Source organism: Schistocerca gregaria, chromosome X, assembly GCF_023897955.1.
Source record: "Schistocerca gregaria isolate iqSchGreg1 chromosome X, iqSchGreg1.2, whole genome shotgun sequence".
NCBI classification, from domain to species: domain Eukaryota; kingdom Metazoa; phylum Arthropoda; class Insecta; order Orthoptera; family Acrididae; genus Schistocerca; species Schistocerca gregaria.
The window spans coordinates 419,254,972-419,275,387 of NC_064931.1; the positions used below are offsets into that span (position 1 = coordinate 419,254,972).

The window sequence follows — 20,416 nt, forward strand, 5'->3', positions numbered from 1 at the left end:
CTGGTCTGGGCCGCCATTTCTTCCAAAGGAATCATTGGCCCATTTTTCAGATCCGAAACGATTACTGCATCAAGCTATCTGGACATTCTTCGTGAATTTGTGGCGGTACAAACTGCCTTAGACGACACTGCGAACACCTCGTGGTTTATGCAAGATGCTGCCCGGCCACATCGCACGGCCGCCGTCTTTAATTTCCTGAACGAATATTTCGATGATCGTGTGATTTCTTTGGGCTATCCGAAACATACAGAAGGCGGCGTGGATTGGCCTCCATATTCGCCAGACATGAACCCCTGTGACTCCTTTCTGTGGGGACACTTGAAAGACCAGGTGTACCGCCAGAATCCAGAAACAATTGAACAGCTGAAGCAGTACATCTCATCTGCATGTGAAGCCATTCCGCCAGACACGTTGTCAAAGGTTTCGGGTAATTTCATTCAGAGACTACGCCATATTATTGCTACGCATGGTGGATATGTGGAAAATATCGTACTATAGAGTTTCCCAGACCGCAGCGCCATCTGTTGTTGACAACTGTAACTACTGTAATTTCGAAAGTTTGTCTGCCTGAAAATGTACTGTTGTCCCAAGCATATTGCAACAAACGGTGTATTTCTATCGCTGCTCGTTTAGTTTGTATTGCCGTTCCAAATATACCGGTCATTTTTGAAACACCCTGTAGTTTGCGGACGCACCACAATGCGCGCATTTCCACCGATGGTCAAAACATGCTCCTGTCGCACTAATTCGTGTCGCTGTGTTTCTACACGGGTTGCAGAAGGTGATAGATACGGTTTTCACCGACTTCTCCTCAGTTCCAACTTAAAATGGGACGATCACATCCGCAAAGCTGTAGAAATGGGAGCAGTTGCAAGACGCGTAGGTACTGACTAAAACCAGGTTGTAATTTTATTGTAGAAGACAGGTTCGAGGCAGGTGACTCGCTACAAGATATGAGAGTGCCAGAAATATTATTCAGTTGTGGCTGTGATCTAGCGCAGGTTTGTTGTTGACTGGGAGGACTTGATTCCAAATTGCAACAGCATTTCTAGTGGATAGCGTAACACTAGAGATCTGAAAAGCTAGTGTACATTTCTTACGACCTCAATAATCACAGGAGTTACTACTGTTTGTGATCCTTCTCACTCAGTCAACACCTATAACTCAGTGGATAGTTAGCACAAACTCTGACATGACATCGAGACACAATATGTTACACATACTGAATAAATATCTAGCGGCGTCAGGGCGTCGCAAATGACTATTTATACCACGTTCCTTAGCCGAATAACTTTCAAATTCAGCGATTTTATCATGATGTTGCATCGTAGGCTAAGTGTAAGTGCGCTGCTGGTCTGATAATATACATTCCAGAGATCACCGTCATCGGTATTTGTCCGGATAGAAAAACCACCTCATTCAGAGGTAATGTCGTACCTCGATTTATAAAGCCAGTATAGCTTTTAAAATGGATACTTGTGTGCACCTGTAGAACCATAACCGCTTGTGACAGTAACATACACTAGTTGTCGGGACTGAGTTTTTTTAACATCTGGCCGATTACGTCTCTCTTACTAGGACACGCAAGAAAATCTTATTAGATATGTCCACCCATGGTTGATTTTCTCTCAGGATTATTTCGTATCGCCAGCGATCAGTTATTCACGAAATATTATACTTAGTAGTAGGGGCTGCATGATATGTTCACGTTGAGCATCAAATGGTTCAAATGGCTCTGAGCACTATGGGACTCAACTGCTGTGGTCATTAGTCCCCTAGAACTTAGAACTACTTAAACCTAACTAACCTAAGGACATCACACACATCCATGCCCGAGGCAGGATTCGAACCTGCGACCGTAGCAGTCGCACGGTTCCGGACTGCGCGCCTAGAACCGCGAGACCAACGTTGAGCATCAGACTTATAAAGTATGTGTTTGTGTTCTGTCATGTGCAAAGGGAATGACTATGTCCAGTCTTAAGGAATTTATGGTTTTGACGTGGAGTAATGTGATAGCATGGGAAGAGTATGTCAAGTCATAAGAATGGTACTGATATTTCTATTTCCAGAGCCACAGCCATCAACAGAGTGTGTTTACAATACTTTGCTCATTGTCCAGTGTTGTTCAGCTTAGACTGCGAATGCAACATTTAGTTGTAAGGATAGGGATGAAACATTTATGTGACTAATATCTTAGGAGAAACATTCTACCTGTGCGTGCTTGGCCTGCAGCGCCGGTGACCAATGTGGGGGTGATTCACGTTTCCTGTTAACGGTAGGAGCCATCAGACTGGAGATGCCTGTTGGAGTGTGGGAATGTAAATGAATTAACCATGTTGTCCTCTAGACGACCGAATAGCCAACTAATACTTAGTATGTGTTGGATTTCTTTCGTGATTGCATGGAAATTTGAGAATATTGAATATGGAGGTGCGTTTGTGCTGGATCGTTATTCCCTCCCATTTAAATTGGTTCAATTGATTGCTTCTTCAAACTTCGCGCCTTTATTTAGATGAGAAAAGATCGATTGTGGTGTGTGCATCTAGTTTGTGAAAGGCACGCTTGCCAATTCTCTAGACATGAGAAACACTTTAGTTGACCTTGTAAATTATAGGGATGATTTGGAATCTGAGAAACTGCCTATTGGCTTCTGTCTCGGGTTCTTCGGCCGACGTTCATCTAATGATTTTTCTGACGTTTCGCCAGCACGAGTGGCTGGCATTGTCAAAGCTTCACCCTCCATTGACCGTGGTGAACTGGAGCCGAGCTCTCGGCCGCAGACTATATGTACCTGGCGCGCCAACGTCTGAGGTCTTCTCCGCGGTCATTTCCGGTGCGGTTCTCCTCTTACTACCTGCGACGGTCGTTCGCTGCAGTACGGGAAGCCAGGATACGTTTACCTTAAGACACGGAAGTTCTGGCTGTAGAGAAGCACTATCACACGCGCCTGTTCAGAGAAGCTGTAGAAATACAAAACCACGCGAACAGTTTGAACAAGAAAGAGGAAAGCCTTAAGGTAAACGGATCCTGGCTTCCCGTACTGCAGCGAACGACCGTCGCAGGTAGCAAGAGGAGAACCGCACCGGAAATGACCGCGGAGAAGCCTCTCGGACGTTGCGCGCCAGGTACATATAGTCTGCGGCCTCGAGCTTGGCTCCAGTTCACCACCGGCAATGCAGAGTGAAGCTTTGACAATGCCAGCCACTCGTGCTGGCGAAACGTCAGAAAAATCATTAGATGAACGTCGGCCGAAGAATCCGAGACAGAAGCCAATAGGCAGTTTGTCAACAAGTGGCCACGAAAGCCTTAACACTTTTGGATTTGGAATCTACTACATCACCGAAATCGGTATTTCAGAGTGAAATATCAGTTTGCTCTATTTGTTTCGAGTTGCAGAGAAAATGTCTTCGCAGATGTGACAAGTTTCTAGTTAGTCATTGGTTTACAGCATGTCCAACATAGCTAAAGTTTCGGATTTGTAGAGAAATAATTTCCAGTTTGTATCTTGGGAATTATGTTGTGCTAGCGATCGGTAGGATGTTGCCTAGTGCTTGATATAAAGAAGTACCGCGAAAATGGTATATTATAATCTCGAGGAGTATATACAGTACTGTCCATCTTCGCGGTATATGTACGAATGATGTAAAAGGGATGATTTTATTTGGCACAGGATACGAATTGTATGTTTACTGCCTCAACATGGTATGCGGTGATATTCTGCTGGGTTGGAGTTCGGTTTCGCGCACTAATATTGAAGCCCCTGTCCTCCGTGGGAGGGCAGTGTAGTCGAGTAGGAGTCTTTCCGTATTTGACGATATGTATGGTAGTTTGTAAGATGTAATTGCCAGTGCAATATGGCAATCTGTGTAAAATAACAGCAGAAAGTCTCGTCTGCAGAAGGAAAAAAGGCGGACAGTGCTTCGATACCGGCAGCAACAGTAATTCGGTGGGTAAACTCGATAAGATCCAATCATAATGCTTGATTCATTCACATCCTTTGTGGTGAAATATAGGAGGCTCTACATAGCAGACTGAACGTTTATGAGTGTTGAAAGCAGGAAGGGTAACATGTGATGGACTGGGTAGCACATTAGGTCCACAACTAAGACTGTATTCGACGTTATTCTGCGTTATTTTCGTAAACAGGTTCTGTTAGGACAATAAATGTCCTGCATACAAGCTGTGACATCAAGAAAGTGAGCGTTAACTATTTTCGGAACACTATACAATTTCCGTGAGGTTGACTCGGTACTTATTTTTTATACAGTCATGTGACAGCAGTATAAGATTAAGAACCTTGTTAGACGTGCTTGCGAAGGTTTGTAGCGTGCACTTCGCGGTGTTGCATCAATCACGCTGGACAGTTAAACAGGGTTAGACACGTCTCTCATGCTGCACTAGGAACAATGCTCCCTGTGCTACTCTGTAATCAGTGGTAAAGGCACATGCTGCCCAGAGGCATCGCATGTATGAGACCAGCGTGAGTGTGCCTTGGAGTTCTGTGATGTCGGTATAATGCTTACTGTATACTCAAAAATAGAAACAACTTTCACCTGCGTCTGGCAGCGGATGGTGGCTGTAATGGCTTGCACGCCCCTGGAGCGACCGCACCGTGGCCGTGTTGCATAATCAGCGGTGTCTAGGAGAACACGTATTTCGAGAGAAATTTCTCTGGTGTTAAGTATGAAAGGGAAGCCGCCGCCTCAAGCATGTGGGACCCTGATGGGTGTCTGTGTTTGTTTTGACATCTGACGGCCGCACCACTTCACGGGGGCTACTGGTAACTTTTCTGAGGTCCAGTGGACTGGGTGCGGGGGGTGGTGCTTGCATGCGTTGATTGCATGTCTGTTGCATTATTTTGTGACCAGGTCTGGAGGCTGTGGTATGTGTTATTTGGACAGTTTACGATTTCATGCCTGGACATCAGTGTACTGCATTATTTAGGAGCAGTTTGCATGTCTGTGCTGAAATGATTTCGGTAAATTAGGAGTTGTTTGCATGTCTGGATGGCGTTATTTAGAAGTAGGTTATAGGACTGCAGACTGTGTATTATGCCCCCAAGCACACCAGGGTGAGTGTTTTGCGTCAGTGTCATAAATATACTCCATCCCGAAATAAAATGTTCAAAAATAAATAGAGTACACTCCTTCCTCACTCTTCTCTGCAGCCCAGCGCAGGCTGAGTAATTTTCGCGCCATTTTCCCATCCAGACCACCATCTCGGATTACATCACATGAGGGAAGAGAGCACCCTCTGGTGGCAGTACTGAGTACTAGGTCAGTTGATCTCTAGATCTCATGGTCGAGAATCTCCCTGCACAATGTCCAGCACAGGCAGAGTGCTTTTCCCACCATTTTCCCCCACCCCAGACCACTATATTAAATTATGTCACAGGAGGGATGGCAGCACCCTCTGGTAACAGTATTGTATACTATGTTAGTTGAACTCTAAATCTCATGGTGGAGACACTGCCTGCAAAATAAAAACTCATGTCCACCACAGGCAGAATCATTTTCCCACCATTTACCCCCACCATCTTAGATTATTTCATGGAACAGACGTTGGCACTCTCTGGTGGTAGTACTGTGTACTAGGTCCTGACTTCACGGTGAGCACACTGTTTGCCGCCATCTTGGATAACGGTACTTGCGTCATCAGCTGATGTCATGTCTACCATCTTGGACGACAGTGCCCTCTGCTGGTGGTTGTGTGTATTAGGTTAGTCGGATTCTGGACCACGAGGTGAACAGACTGGATGGTTGTACCCCATGAAATTGTTTAAATAAAGACTGCTGCATGCAAAATGATAAAGACTTGTGCCCAGCACTGGTAAAGTCCTTTTCCCACGAATCCCTAGGTGGTGGTGGCGGTCGGGAGACTTAAGTTAGTGGAGGTAGTACCAGTGTCCCTTCTTTCGCGCCATTTTGTTCGCTTTGTAGAGATATGTGAATTGAACTTTCTTTACCACCAAAATTCAAACTTGGTACCAGTTCCTAGGAAGTGGTGGCGGTCAGATGACTTAGGTTAGTGAAGGTAACCCAAGTGACCCATCTTCCCACGATTTTTTTAGGTTAGTAGAGATAACCGTGGTGTCATGCATTATCCTCTTGGAATTTGAACAACCTGCTGTTTTTCCTGGGGGATGTGAGGGGAGGGCGGTTAGGTTAGTGGAGGTACTCCAATTAATTTTCTTTCTGCCAAAATTCAATCTTCCTGCCAAAATACACCATCTCGAATTACGCCATGGCCGCCATCTTAGATGACGTTATGTACTGTTGCCATTACGTCGTCGCCGCCATCTTGGATACATCTGGCAACAATGCAGAGTGGGGCAGAACAGACTTTGTCCTAATACTAATGACAAGTTTAGCTGAAGACACTTATCCTCAGTGAAACTGAGGAAAAATTACAGAACCTGTTGAATCGGATGAATGGCCTAATGAATGCTGCATAATGACTAAGAATAAAAGAAAGTAAGGAGAGGTAGCAGAAATGAGAATCATGATAAACTTAACATCAGAACTGAGGACTATGTAGCAGACTAAGTAAAGGAATTCTGTTCACTTGGAAGTGAAATAAAGCCTGACTGATGAAGCAAGACTGACATAAGCAGCAGCCTAGCACAAGCACAGAAATCATTTCTCTCTAAAGGAGTCCACTACTAAGAAGAAATGGACATTAACCTGACGAAGAACGAGGTGTGTCTGGGTCACAACACTCTATAAAACTGAATCGTGGACTATGAGAAAACCGGAAAAGAGAGTCGAAGAGTATGAGATGATGTGATAGATAACGATGCTGAAAATTAAGCAGACTGATACGATAAGACATGTGGAGGTTATCCCCAGAATATGATTAGAAGAGGGTACAGAAATATGGAACATTTATTATGGCATCAAGGAATAGCTAGAGGGAGTCGTAGAGGGCAAAAATCGTAGCGGAGGAGAGATATTGAAATATGTTGAACAAATAGTCGATAACGGGCGGTGTAAGTACTGCTCTGAGATGGAGAGTTTGGCTCGGGAGAGAAAGACGTGTCGGGCTGCATGAAACCAGTCTGAAGGAGCTCCCGCTACTCCATGCAGCAAATGAGGGTAAGTTAGAATTTAATTCTTAGCGATACTGACGTCGTTAAAAACGGATCACAAGTTCAGCTGCACAAGGAGAGGGGAGGAAATCATATGTATTTTTCCTGAAGGGACTATCCTAGCACTTGTCTGAAGTAATTTATAGAAACAGGAAACATGAATCTTGGAAGCCGGAAGAGGATTTGCCCCAAATAAGAGTCGTCTGTCTTAGACCGGTAGAGAGGATGTCGAAATTAGTAGACGTTCACCACTATTATTTGAGGAATTATGGAAAACCTAAATCTGGATGGCCAGATGTACATCCTAAGCCCGTTCCCCATAACGAGAGCAATGTCTTAATCTCTGGGCCACCTCCCCTGACTTTCACCAGCTGCGACATAGTCGCGAATATAAACATTGATTCAGGTACTGTGAAATGTTTCTTTATTCCAGTCTTTGATCACAATATAAATTCCTTGGCCGATGACCGGCTTCAGCCAGTAATGACCATCTTCAGACTGAAACCGGTCATCGTCGAAGGAATTTATATTGTGATAATGAGTGGAACAAAAAAACATTTCACAGTACCTGGCTCACGGTTTATATTCACGACTATGATTCAGCTGGTGAAACTAGTGCCATGTCTGGCTTACGACAGAGTCAAAAGGCTCTGTAAACTGCTGAAGATGGCCATTACTAACTGAAACCGGTCATCGCCGAAGGAATTTATATTGTGATCAAAGACTGGAGTAAAAGGAAATCGCCTGACTATGTCTAAGAGATTAGCTTGTTACTCCCAACGTCTACATTCCTATATTCTAAGAGGGGAATAATCGTAGACTAATGGCAAATGTTTTCCTGCGCGGTCAGTACGGAAACTACCTCGACAATTCAGAATTTTTTGCTGCACTGTTTCTATAAATTACTTCAGCATTACATAGCATATTCGGTAGTATTTTATATTCGTTTTAGTATTCACAAGGAAGAACGACGTAGAAAAAATCTCGACGGATAACTGAAGTTGAAGATTTATATGTTCTTGCACTGTGCAGTCAGAAACTGAATCTGAAGAGGTATTCCTTGTACCCAGCAGGTGGCCATACGACTCATTGAGTCGCAGAATAGGTCCGGAAATGCGCTACGAACTTTCTACTGACCTCTGAACGGGCTGAAAGCAATCAGCTGTTACACAACTGACACGCCTATTGCACAAGACTGAGCTGGTTGGGGGAAATCATCCTGAATACCATACGATAATATTATGTTATTTGCACATGATCCATCGGCGAGGCTACACAGCGAAAGAGGAAACAATAAAAAAGACGAAATTTTACAGGCGCCATAAGTATCGGAGACCGAGGTAAATGTAGTAAGGTAAAAGTGTAATAGTTCAGATATTCACTATGCATTATGTGTTCCTCTGGACGTAGTTCTTGCCAGAATTTTAATGTATGTGTTTCTAATTGCAAAATATTACTGGAACATTTTCTGTAGGGTACATCATTTCAGGTCAGATAACAGGTCAGATGAAACAGATTTTCACCTTCTTCAAATAGCCATATTGTACGAGAGTATGTGTACGTACGGGCGTGCCACCTAGTGGAGAGGCCCATTATTTCAGACATTGCTCTCTCGCACGACAGAACCAGGGTTCAAAACTCCGGCCAGCATCCATGTTAAAGTGTTTGGTGGTTTCCTTAAGGTCAGATTCACATCTCAAATGTAGGCGTAAACAACAGCTGTCGCAGAACGGCACATCTTTATGAGACGTCAAGAACTCCATGGAAGAATGTTTTCACACTGTCGGAATGGTGGCGTCAAGCCAACCTCTCTCAACCTCACCTACTCTTGCTGTGCTTACTTATGATACCATCGGGGATTTTGTACGTTTTTGGCAAGCGTAAGAGTACAACCGAAAATCATCTACTATAAAATGAACTGAGCCGCCGGCAGTGGTGGATGTGGGGAGAGAAAATGGCGGAGTTTGGAAATTTGTAAGACTGGATGTCATGAACTGCTATATATATTATGACTATTAAGGTACATACATTGTTTGTTTTCTATTACAATCTATCATTTGCTAACTATGCCTATCAGTAGTTAGAGCCTGCCGTAGTTTGAATCTTTTATTTAGCTGGCAGTAGTGGCGCTCGCTCTATTGCAGTAGTTCGAGTAACGAAGATTTTTGTGAGGTAAGTGATTTGTGAAAGGTATAGGTTCATGATAGCTAGGGCCATTCTTTTGTAGGGATTTTTGAAAGTCAGATTGCGTTGCGCTAAAAATATTGTCTGTTTAAGCACAGTCTTGTACAATTGTTCAAAGGAGACGTTTCAGTTAACAGCCAACGGTTATCTGAGGTTATTGGATGAAGAAGTGTTTCCCTCGTTGTTAACGGAGGACGGGACATTTCCTCCAGCATGATGGAGCCCCACCACATTATGGGCAGAATGTGCGAGCATGCCTGGATGTGCAGTTCCCTAAAAAGTGGATTGGTCGTAGGGGTGCTGTGGAGTGGCCACCACGTTCACCAGATTTGACTCTTTTGAATTTTTATCTTTGGGGTCATGTCAAAGCACTGGTTTATTCTGTGAAAATACGGGATTTGCATCATCTAAAGCAGCGCATTGTTGATGCGTGTGGTCAAATTCAGCCAGGTGTGTTGGTCAAAGTTCATCAGGACTGGGTTCGGAGGATAGCATTAACAATCCAACTTAATGGACAACATATCGAGCCATTCCTATGACTGTTGGTGGTATCTCGGGACTGTGTAACATCGACGTAATGTCCCTTCGGCACATAACACACATGCTGCCGAGCGTCCCACCACTACCACAAGTAACTGGCTATAATCTGAGAATGAATAAAGCTATTTTTAAAATAACAACGGCACTGTTTTTCTGGTGAAATTCTCTATCTGTTTGATATGTCACATGACTACATTCCCATGTGAGATTTTGGAGTTGAATCCAAGATGGCGGCTTTCAAGATGGCCGCCATGTTGGTGGCATAGTCTATAAAGTTTCCCCCTTCCCGTTCTTCATGTGTAGGGACTCTGTTTCTTTGTTTGCTACTCCATTTGAATTTTATGAGGGTGTTTTTGGACTTTTGGACCACCCTGTAAATCTTGTAATCTGACTTTTTCCACATCATATCGATGTTGTTGTTGTCTTCAGTCCTGAGACTGGTTTGATGCAGCTCTCCATGCTACTCTATCCTGTGCAAGCTGCTTCATCTCCCAGTACCTACTGCAACCTACATCCTTCTGAATCTGCATAGTGTACTCATCTCTCGGTCTCCCTCTACGATTTTTACCCTCCACGCTGCCCTCCAATGCTAAATTTGTGATCCCTTGATGCCTCAAAACATGTCCTACCAACCGATCCCTTCTTCTAGTCAAGTTGTGCCACAAACTTCTCTTCTCCCCAGTCCTATTCAATACCTCCTCATTAGTTACGTGATCTATCCACCTTATCTTCAGTATTCTTCTGTAGCACCACATTTCGAAAGCTTCTGTTCTCTTCTTGTCCAAACTAGTTATCGTCCATGTTTCACTTCCATACATGGCTACACTCCAAACAAATACTTTCAGAAACGACTTCCTGGTACATAAATCTATATTCGATGTTAACAAATTTCTCTTCTTCAGAAACGCTTTCCTTGCCATTGCCAGTCTACATTTTATATCCTCTCTACTTCGACCATCATCAGTTATTTTACTTCCTAAATAGCAAAACTCCTTTACTACTTTAAGTGTCTCATTTCCTAATCTAATTCCCTCAGCATCACCCGATTTAATTTGACTACATTCCATTATCCTCGTTTTGCTTTTGTTAATGTTCATCTTATATCCTCCTTTCAAGACACTGTCCATTCCGTTCAACTGCTCTTCCAAGTCCTTTGCCGTCTCTGACAGAATTACAATGTCATCGGCGAACCTCAAAGTTTTTACTTCGTCTCCATGAGTTTTAATACCTACTCCAAATTTTTCTTTTGTTTCCTTTACTGCTTGCTCAATATACAGATTGAATAACATCGGGGAGAGGCTACAACCCTGTCTCACTCCTTTCCCAACCACTGCTTCCCTTTCATGCCCCTCGACTCTTATTACTGCCATCTGGTTTCTGTACAAATTATAAATAGCCTTTCGCTCCCTGTATTTTACTCCTGCCACCTTTAGAATTTGAAAAAGAGTATTCCAGTCAACATTGTCAAAAGCTTTCTCTAAGTCTACAAATGCTAGAAACGTAGGTTTGCCTTTTCTTAATCTTTCTTCTAAGATAAGTCGTAAGGTCAGTATTGCCTCACGTGTTCCAACATTTCGACGGAATCCAAACTGATCTTCCCCGAGGTCTGCATCTACCAGTTTTTCCATTCGTCTGTAAAGAATTCGCGTTAGTATTTTGCAGCCGTGGCTTATTAAACTGATAGTTCGGTAATTTTCACATCTGTCAGCACCTGCTTTCTTTGGGATTGGAATTATTATATTCTTCTTGAAGTCTGAGGGTATTTCGCCTGTCTCATACATCTTGCTCACCAGCTGGTAGAGTTTTGTCATGACTGGCTCTCCCAAGGCCGTCAGTAGTTCTAATGGAATGTTGTCTACTCCGGGGGCCTTGTTTCGACTCAGGTCTTTCAGTGCTCTGTCAAACTCTTCACGCAGTATCGTATCTCCCATTTCGTCTTCATCTACATCCTCTTCTATTTCCATAATATTGTCCTCAAGTACATCGCCCTTGTCTAAACCTTCTATATACTCCTTCCACCTTTCTGCCTTCCCTTCTTTGCTTAGAACTGGGCTGCCATCTGAGCTCTTGATATTCATACACGTGGTTCTCTTCTCTCCAAAGGTCTCTTTAATTTTCCTGTAGGCAGTATCTATCTTACCCCTAGTGAGATAAGCTTCTACATCCTTACATTTGTCCTCTAGCCATCCCTGTTTAGCCATTTTGCACTTCCTGTCGATCTCATTTTTGAGACGTTTGTATTCCTTTTTGCCTGCTTCATTTACTGCATTTTTGTATTTTCTCCTTTCATCAATTAAATTCAATATTTATTCTGTTACCCAAGGATTTCTAGCAGCCCTCGTCTTTGTACCTACTTTATCCTCTGCTGCCTTCACTACTACATCCCTCAGAGCTACCCATTCTTCTTCTACTGTATTTCTTTCCCCTATTCCTGTCAATTGTTCCCTTATGCTCTCTCTGAAACTCTGTACAACCTCTGGTTCTTTCAGTTTATCCAGGTCCCATCTCCTTAATTTCCCACATTTTTGCAGTTTCTTCAGTTTTAATCTACAGGTCATAACCAATAGATTGTGGTCAGAGTCCACATCTGCCCCTGGAAATGTCTTACAACTTAAAACCTGGTTCCTAAATCTCTGTCTTACCATTATATAATCTATCTGATACCTTTTAGTATCTCCAGGGTTCTTCCACGTATACAACCTTCTTTCATGATTCTTAAACCAAGTGTTAGCTATGATTAAGTTGTGCTCTGTGCAAAATTCTACTAGGCGGCTTCCCCTTTCATTTCTTAGCCCCAATCCATATTCACCTACTATGTTTCCTTCTCTCCCTTTTCCTACACTCGAATTCCAGTCACCCATTACTATTAAATTTTCGTCTCCCTTCACTATCTGAATAATTTCTTTTATTTCATCGTACATTTCTTCAATTTCTTCATCATCTGCAGAGCTAGTTGGCATATAAACTTGTACTACTGTAGTAGGTGTGGGCTTCGTATCTATCTTGGCCACAATAATGCGTTCACTATGCTGTTTGTAGTAGCTTACCCGCATTCCTATTTTCCTATTCATTATTAAACCTACTCCTGCATTATCCCTATTTGATTTTGTGTTTATAACCCTGTAGTCACCTGACCAGAAGTCTTATTCCTCCTGCCACCGAACTTCACTAATTCCCACTATATCTAGCTTTAACCTATCCATTTCCCTTTTTAAATTTTCTAACCTACCTGCCCGATTAAGGGATCTGACATTCCACGCTCCGATCCGAAGAACGCCAGTTTTCTTTCTCCTGATAACGACATCCTCCTGAGTAGTCCCCGCCCGGAGATCCGAATGGGGGACTATTTTACCTCCGGAATATTTTACCCAAGAGGATGCCATCATCATTTAATCATACAGTAAAGCTGCATGTCCTCGGGAAAAATTACGGCTGTAGTTTCCCCTTGCTTTCAGCCGTTCGCAGTACCAGCACAGCAAGGCCGTTTTGGTTAATGTTGCAAGGCCAGATCAGTCAATCATCCAGACTGTTGCCCCTGCAACTACTGAAAAGGCTGCTGCCCCTCTTCAGGAACCACACGTTTGTCTGGCCTCTCAACAGATACCCCTCCGTTGTGGTTGCACCTACGGTACGGCCATCTGTATCACTGAGGCACGCGAGCCTCCCCACCAACGGCAAGGTCCGTGGTTCATGGGGGGAGGTCATATCGATATAATCGTGAAAATTATCTACGGAACATGGCATAACTAAACTAAACAAACAGTGATTCGTCAGATTTTAATATTCATTTTCGAGTTGTTTCTTGGTCATTGACAGATTGAAACAGATTGTTATAACACAGTAAATGAAAATACCGTGTGGCTAGGGTCTCCCGCCGGGTAGATCGGTCGCACGGTGCAAGTCTTTCGAGTTGGCGCCTTTTCGGCGACTTGCGTGTCGATGGGAATGAAATGATGATGATAAGGACAACCCAACACCCAATACCTACGCAGAGAAAATCTCAGACCCAGCCGGGATTCTAACCCAGGCTGTTAGGTTCAAAATGGCTCTGAGCACTATGGGACTTAACTTCTGAGGTCATCAGTCCCCTGGAACTTAGAAGGGGAGGCCGCCAATTGTGAAATTCAGATTCGATTCATACTGTGCATAATGAAAGCTCATGGCCAGAGGTGTAATGTGGCAAAGCACCAAGATGCGCTTCTCAGCCGTTGTCGAGAAAATCGACAGTTAAAAGAAACCGTTGCAGTGAAATACTCCCTACTATTAATAATTTTCTACAGCGTCGTGGTGCAGCGGTAAGCGCTTGGGTTCGTAATCCGAAGGTCCCGGACCGAATCTCGCGCCATGCAACCTTTTTTTTTTAGTATTTGTTTTTGTAATTCATATATAATTCCTGGCAATCAGTTGCAACAATAATGCATATAATAAGTAGTTGAAAGTCGTTTGTCGTGGAAAAACTGGCGACTTCGAACATCATTATGTTTTCCGCAAACAAAGTTGTATTTCACAAATGTTATTAATTGTCTTCATAATGTTAACCACGTATAGTTAACGGAAGACGTAGAAACGATATTCCGAAACGAGTACGTATAGCGTAAGTCAAACGTTCGAATTAGAATAGAGATCCCACGAACACAAATTTGTTGTGGCAGGTATGAAATATAAACTCCGTTAATCGCTCGTTACACTTGAAGGACAGATGTTGAGTGGGCCGAAACGAGCCGCCGCATAACAGCGTAGTTGCCTGCTAACTTCGAAAAAAGGTAGATGCGGTCCCTAGCGCAACTTATAACATCGTCGAAAATCAGTGTGGACGGGAGAGCTTTGGTACACCCTGTTAAACAAACGGAAAAATGGAGGCGGTACAATTGGAGAGCGATCCGCCTTCACCAACATGCATAAGCAATTCATTAATTGAATTACAAAAAGTTAAGAAGAATAGAGTACAACAGTCGAGCAGCTCCTCGTAAGCCATTTCTGTCGTCAGCACTAAGCGTCGCTTGAGGTGGTGTAAAGACCAACGCCAATGGACAGTGGATGACTAGAAAGAAATAATCTGGATTGATGAATTACGCTTACCTTAAGGCAGTCCGATGGAAGGGTTCGGTTTGATGAATGACTGGAGAGTGGTACTTGCCACCATGTTTAGCACCATCAGTGAAGTACGGAAGAGATGGTGTTGAGGTATGGGAGTGTTTTTTTTTTTCTTTTTTTTCTTTTTTTTTTGCGTGTTGTGTCTAGAGTGTGGCGACTTTTTCTTCTGAGGAAGCAAGGTATGGGACATAGTTTCGCTTTATTGTGTATTTGCTTGCAAAGGAACTTGGGCTCTAAGTGGGTCCTTAAAGCCTGTGAATGTGTTGGTTAGGTAATCGTACGAGTGATTGACTGTAATTATTTACATATAAGATACCGAATAACTGAACATTGCATTATCTTTGCTGGCGCTGTGGGGGTGCAATAATGGCTCGAGGCATTATTTGTGGCAATGTGGTGGTTGGGCCTGGCCCACATTCGCAAGTTGGCGGACAATACCCCGGTACTCGTCTAATTTTTGGAAAAGACGGGTTGTCTGGTCTTTTATCTTCTCAGCGACGTATTTTTCTCCAGTCAGCTCGTGTATTTCTCTCGTCCTGCCCACCTTGGGGTGCCTAGGCTCCACTCCAAACGCCTGTTTTGTAGTGGTTGCAAACTACGTATATTAGAGTCACATATTGTTACCCAAGACGTCGAGCAGTACAGCAATGAGGGTTGTACTGTTGCTCGATAAAGTTTTAATTTCGTTGATAGGTTTAAATTCCTGCCCGTGAAAAACAGCATGAGTGCCCGTATCATCTTCATAGTATTCAATATTCTGTCTTGTACGTGTGGGGTAAAAGTCATCCCTTTATCCAATATCACTCCCAGGTATTTCGTCGTCGTAGTTCAGGGTATTGACTGTCCATTGATGACAAGTCGCATCCTCAGTTCCGGCTGTTTCTTCGTAAACAGTATTTTTTGTAGGGTTTAGGGTGGTTTTATTACTCTTCGCCCACTGTTCGGTGACGTCAAGTTGTCGCGGCATCCTGTTGACACGTTGTTCGATGTTCCTCCCAGAGGTTAGGAAGGCCGTGTCATCGGCTTACAGACTGGCGGTGTCGTGCTGAATGTTGGGAACGTCGTTAACTCACAAATTACAAAAGGAATGGCGAGATCACCGATCCCTGAGACGAGCCAGCTGAGACAGTTTTCAGTGATGACTTCTTCCCATCGATTTGTACAAAAAGACGCCTGTCCTGCAGAAAGTTGTCCATCAGCTTGATGTAACAGTCGACTAATTTGACTATAAGCTTGTTACGCCACACGCGATAGCATGCCGTTTCGATACCTAGCAAAACTCCAACTGTCGAGTTTTGTCTATTCAGGTTGAGTTGTATGGATTCTGTGATCCGAAGGAGCTGAAGATCCGAAGATAGCAGTGTCTAGAAGCCAAACTGTTCGTGGCGGATGATGTTATTTTCTTCCAGATAGTCTTTGAGACGCTGTAGCAGCACCAGTTCCAATATTTTACCGAGTGTGGGTAACAGACTAATGGGGCGGTAGCTGTCTGGCAACGTTGCTTTTTTTCTTCTTTTTGGAACAGAGATCGTCTTCATCATCTTCAGTTTGCAAGGAAGTAACCGTTGAGTAAGCACCTGTTGCCAATTCGAGTTAAGGGAATGATGGCCTTTCTCGGAAGATGATTAACATCGGCGTTGCTCACAGAGTTCTTGATATGCGACGAATTGTTCGTCTATCTGATGAGTTTTTTTTAACTTTAGCGGGAGTGGTAACAAAAGGCCTCTGTTGTGTGGGGAGTTGGAGAAAGTCGGCGATTCGTTGCCTGATACCGCCTCATCCCTTGCGTCATCTGCATCCTGTGGGGCAGAGCTGTCATGTGGTGTTCGTATATGTCGGCATAAAATTCAAATTGGCCAAGCGAGTCGTATATGAGGCCATCTGAGCCTCGTATTGCTCTCTTTGGTCGTCTCGGTTCGGCTAGTGCCCTGACAAGTTGCCACTTTTCTCTATTCTGGAGGAAAATTTAGTCCATCTTCGTTTCCCAGAGGCGTTTTTCGTGGTAATGATGTGAACCCGTAACTGAGCTCAAGGAAACGCTAAATGTGGAAGTAGATGAACAAATTTACGTCATTGTGTACTGTATACAGTACAGGAAACTTCGTGGTCATGACTGTATTAGCATGACAATGTACTCCGTCATTAAGCATCATATCTGAGGCAATGGTTTGTAGACAATAATATTTCTGAAATATATTCGCCTGTAGGGAATGGCAACGTCAACCCAATGGAGCCCCTTCCGGATGAGTTACAACATAGGCTTCGCCCCAAACCCACATCCAACATCACCACTTTCTATGCTTTCGGCTCTTGAGAAAGAGTGGGAAGGCTTTCCCCCATAGACTTTCAGATACTACATTGATATTGCCTCCAGCAGAGTTCAACCCGTCATACAGGGCGTTACACACTTCTAGAGTTTACAGAGGGGACTATGTCCGTAAGGGGGAGACTTGCCTCATCGTCACTCCCCCAAATCTGGAATACAGAGTTTTTTATTCATATACTGAATGGATAACCGCGATTATTCTCTCGGATATTGAAAGTTTTATGTGTCACCTACAAAATTTACTTTTCTTGGCATGACACGTCTTCAACCTGGCCAATTCATTTATGTTCACCCCCCTCCCTCCAGCTGGATTAATTTCTGCCAACGTCCATGTCTGTGTCGTTCGTCATTTATTTTCTTATTTTGGAACGATCCATGACAGAGTTCGAGTACGACTCGTACAACACAGAAAACGGAAGTAGGCTGCTAGAGGGAGGTGGGGCTCATTCTCCCTTTCCGCTCCTCTCCCACCCGGAGGTCAAAGCCCTCGTTTGTTGACTGCCAAGATATAGTGTCAGCACTATACAACTTATCTATTATTTACGTCTCTCCTTCGCTATTATAACTTTTGGAATGAAACTAATTCCATTGTACATTGTTTGGTTGATAACACCTTATAATAGAAGCCTTTACCGATATAATTATAGTAACAGTAGTATAATTATTTCCGTAGTGTATTCGACGGTTTTTTCTGGAGCAGCACTGAAAGACACGTTGAACTTCTTGAAGATAAGCATTTTTGTCTGTGACAGTCATTTTAATTTCAGATGAAGCTAAAATACATGAAAAAATTATGCTTCAAATAGTACTAATGCCAATGTCAGTTATTACTCGTTTTTCTCAGTCTTGAGCGTATTGCAGTTTAAGAAAGTTTTACACCAAATGCGTTTCGATTTTTAAAAAATGTCATGAGTGGCGGTTGGTGTTCGTTCCTCCGTTTTATAGCTTCTGAGGATTTTTCCTCGTTGTTGACTGGAGCTGTCGCTAGAAAAAAGCTGGTTGCAATGTCACGTTTCCTGATTTTTCGGTTTTAGGATCCGGTTTCCTTTTGCTACATTTGTGTTATGTGCACTTAACTGCACTTTGTTCAACTTCATACAGGTTGCCTCTATAGACATAATTATAGTTCTTTCACCTGTGTTGTACTGAGCACAGCGTTTTTGTGTCCTGCAAAACGAGTGAAACCACAGTAAATTTTCTTGCGTGAGGTTTTGCGAAAGTGATGTGCAAAATAACGTGAGAGCAGCAAAGAGAAAGAGGGTTCCTACAACCGAAAAATGGCGAAGGGAATAAGCGTAACCAAGTGTTCTCCACTGCAACCAATTCCAACAAAGAAAGGACAATTTGTCGATTTTAAAACATGTGAGAAGGAGTAATAAACAACAGCCACCACTGATGATGCTTTGTAAATAAAAGGAAAACGAAGCTGCTGTAAAAGACTCTTGAATTCCAGTACGCTTAGTACAGAACAAAAACAAATAATACAACAAATGACTGTTTGCAACAGTTAATTATGCAAAATTTGTGTTCAGTGCACTTTACTAATTTAAACGTAAATAATGTACATTACAAGAAATATGAAGACTGAAAAGAATATTCAAATAACATGCAATATGACTATAATCTTTACTCCCTCAACTTTTTTTCTCATTTTGGTCTACATTCTTTTGGTACCTGACAAAAGCATAATAGTAATTATTCAACAGGGTCAGTCATAAAACAAAAATATTGATACAAGAGACTGGACTTCATGACGTATCAAGTCAACAAGTACAAGCTTTACCGTGCAAAATGAGTTTGCGCAAGTAGTATCTTCAACAATTGAATGTTTATCCAAGACGTTTATCAGCTGCCGCCAGCCTTCACGGAAATACACAAAAGTTTTCCGTGGGAAAGTGTAATGTACAGATAGGCGCGTGGTAAAGCCTGTACGAGTGGACGGAGCCTTGCTGATTTACTCACCCTTATTCATGAAGTACTTGATGATTCTTATCCAGAAGAGTACAAGCTGTTGGTACTTTTCATTCTCTTCAATAATGCGCTGCTTGCGCTGGCGACGGGAAAGACGCGCTCGCTTAGCTTTTTTCGAACGCAATACAGCAGGAACATCTTGGTCGACTAACTTTCGACGGCGTGGGTTCACGCCGCTGGGCCCCGCAATCGCAACCATAGGCTGTGACATTTGCGGAAAAAATATCTGACCTGAGTACTGCAGCGACAGATGCACCGCGCGACTTCGCCGACCCCTCAGCACTACTGCCAATATGTGAGGTGCCGCCCCGCGTTGCCAGCGCTGCCGACGGCAGCGCCGCTCGGCGGCATTCGGTGCTCTGCGCGCAGCGCGGCGCCAATTCAAAACGAGCAAACAAAAGAAAATAGTGTCCATCTCCATTACCCGACAAGGCCAATTTAAAGGTTGTCAAGTCAATTAAATACCATGGATTGCAGTTACGAACACCTAAATTTGAGCCTTCACACAGAAGATGTCGTGGGGGACGGAGAACCGTAGACTGCATTTTATTAGTAGGACACTTAGAAATGAGTATAATGACCTTTCTGGAGACTAGAAATCTACTCTGTAGGTATCAGCATGGGTTTCGAAAAACACGGTCGTGTGAAACCCAGCTCGCGCTATTCGTCCACGAGACTCAGAGGGCCATAGGCACGGGTTCACAGGTAGATGCAGTGTTTCTTGACTTCCACAAGGCGTTCGATACAGTTCCCCACAGTCGTTTAATGAACAAAGTAAGAACATATGGACTATCAGACCAATTGTGTGATTGGTCTGAAGAGTTCCTAGATAACAGAACGCAGCATGTCATTCTCAATAGAGAGAAGTCTTCCGAAGTAAGAGTGATTTCAAGTGAGCCGCAGGGGAGTGTCATAGGACCGTTGCTATTCACAATATACATAAATGACCTTGTGGATGACATCGGAAGTTCACTGAGGGTTTTTGCGTATGATGCTGTGGTGTATCGAGAGGTTGTAACAATGGAGAATTGTACTGAAATGCGGGAGGATCTGTAGCGAATTGACGCATGGTGCAGAGAGTGGCAATTGAATCTCAATGTAGACAAGTGTAATGTGCTGTGAATACATAGAAAGAAAGATCCCTTATCATTTAGCTACAAAATAGCAGGTCAGCAACTGGAAGCAGTTAGTTCCATAAATTATCTGTGAGTACG

At 43.3% G+C, this 20,416-nt stretch overlaps 1 protein-coding gene across 1 annotated transcript in view; it reads right to left on the reverse strand.

Annotated features, from left to right (window-relative positions):
* LOC126298620 (uncharacterized) overlaps nt 1-19,493 on the reverse strand; it is a 109,142-nt gene extending 89,649 nt beyond the window's left edge. The window contains exon 1 of the mRNA XM_049990025.1: nt 19,194-19,493. Coding sequence (XP_049845982.1) covers nt 19,194-19,413 — 220 coding nt within the window. The 5' untranslated portion in view covers nt 19,414-19,493. The remainder of the gene's footprint in view (nt 1-19,193) is intronic.
* Nucleotides 19,494-20,416: the final 923 nt, after the last annotated feature.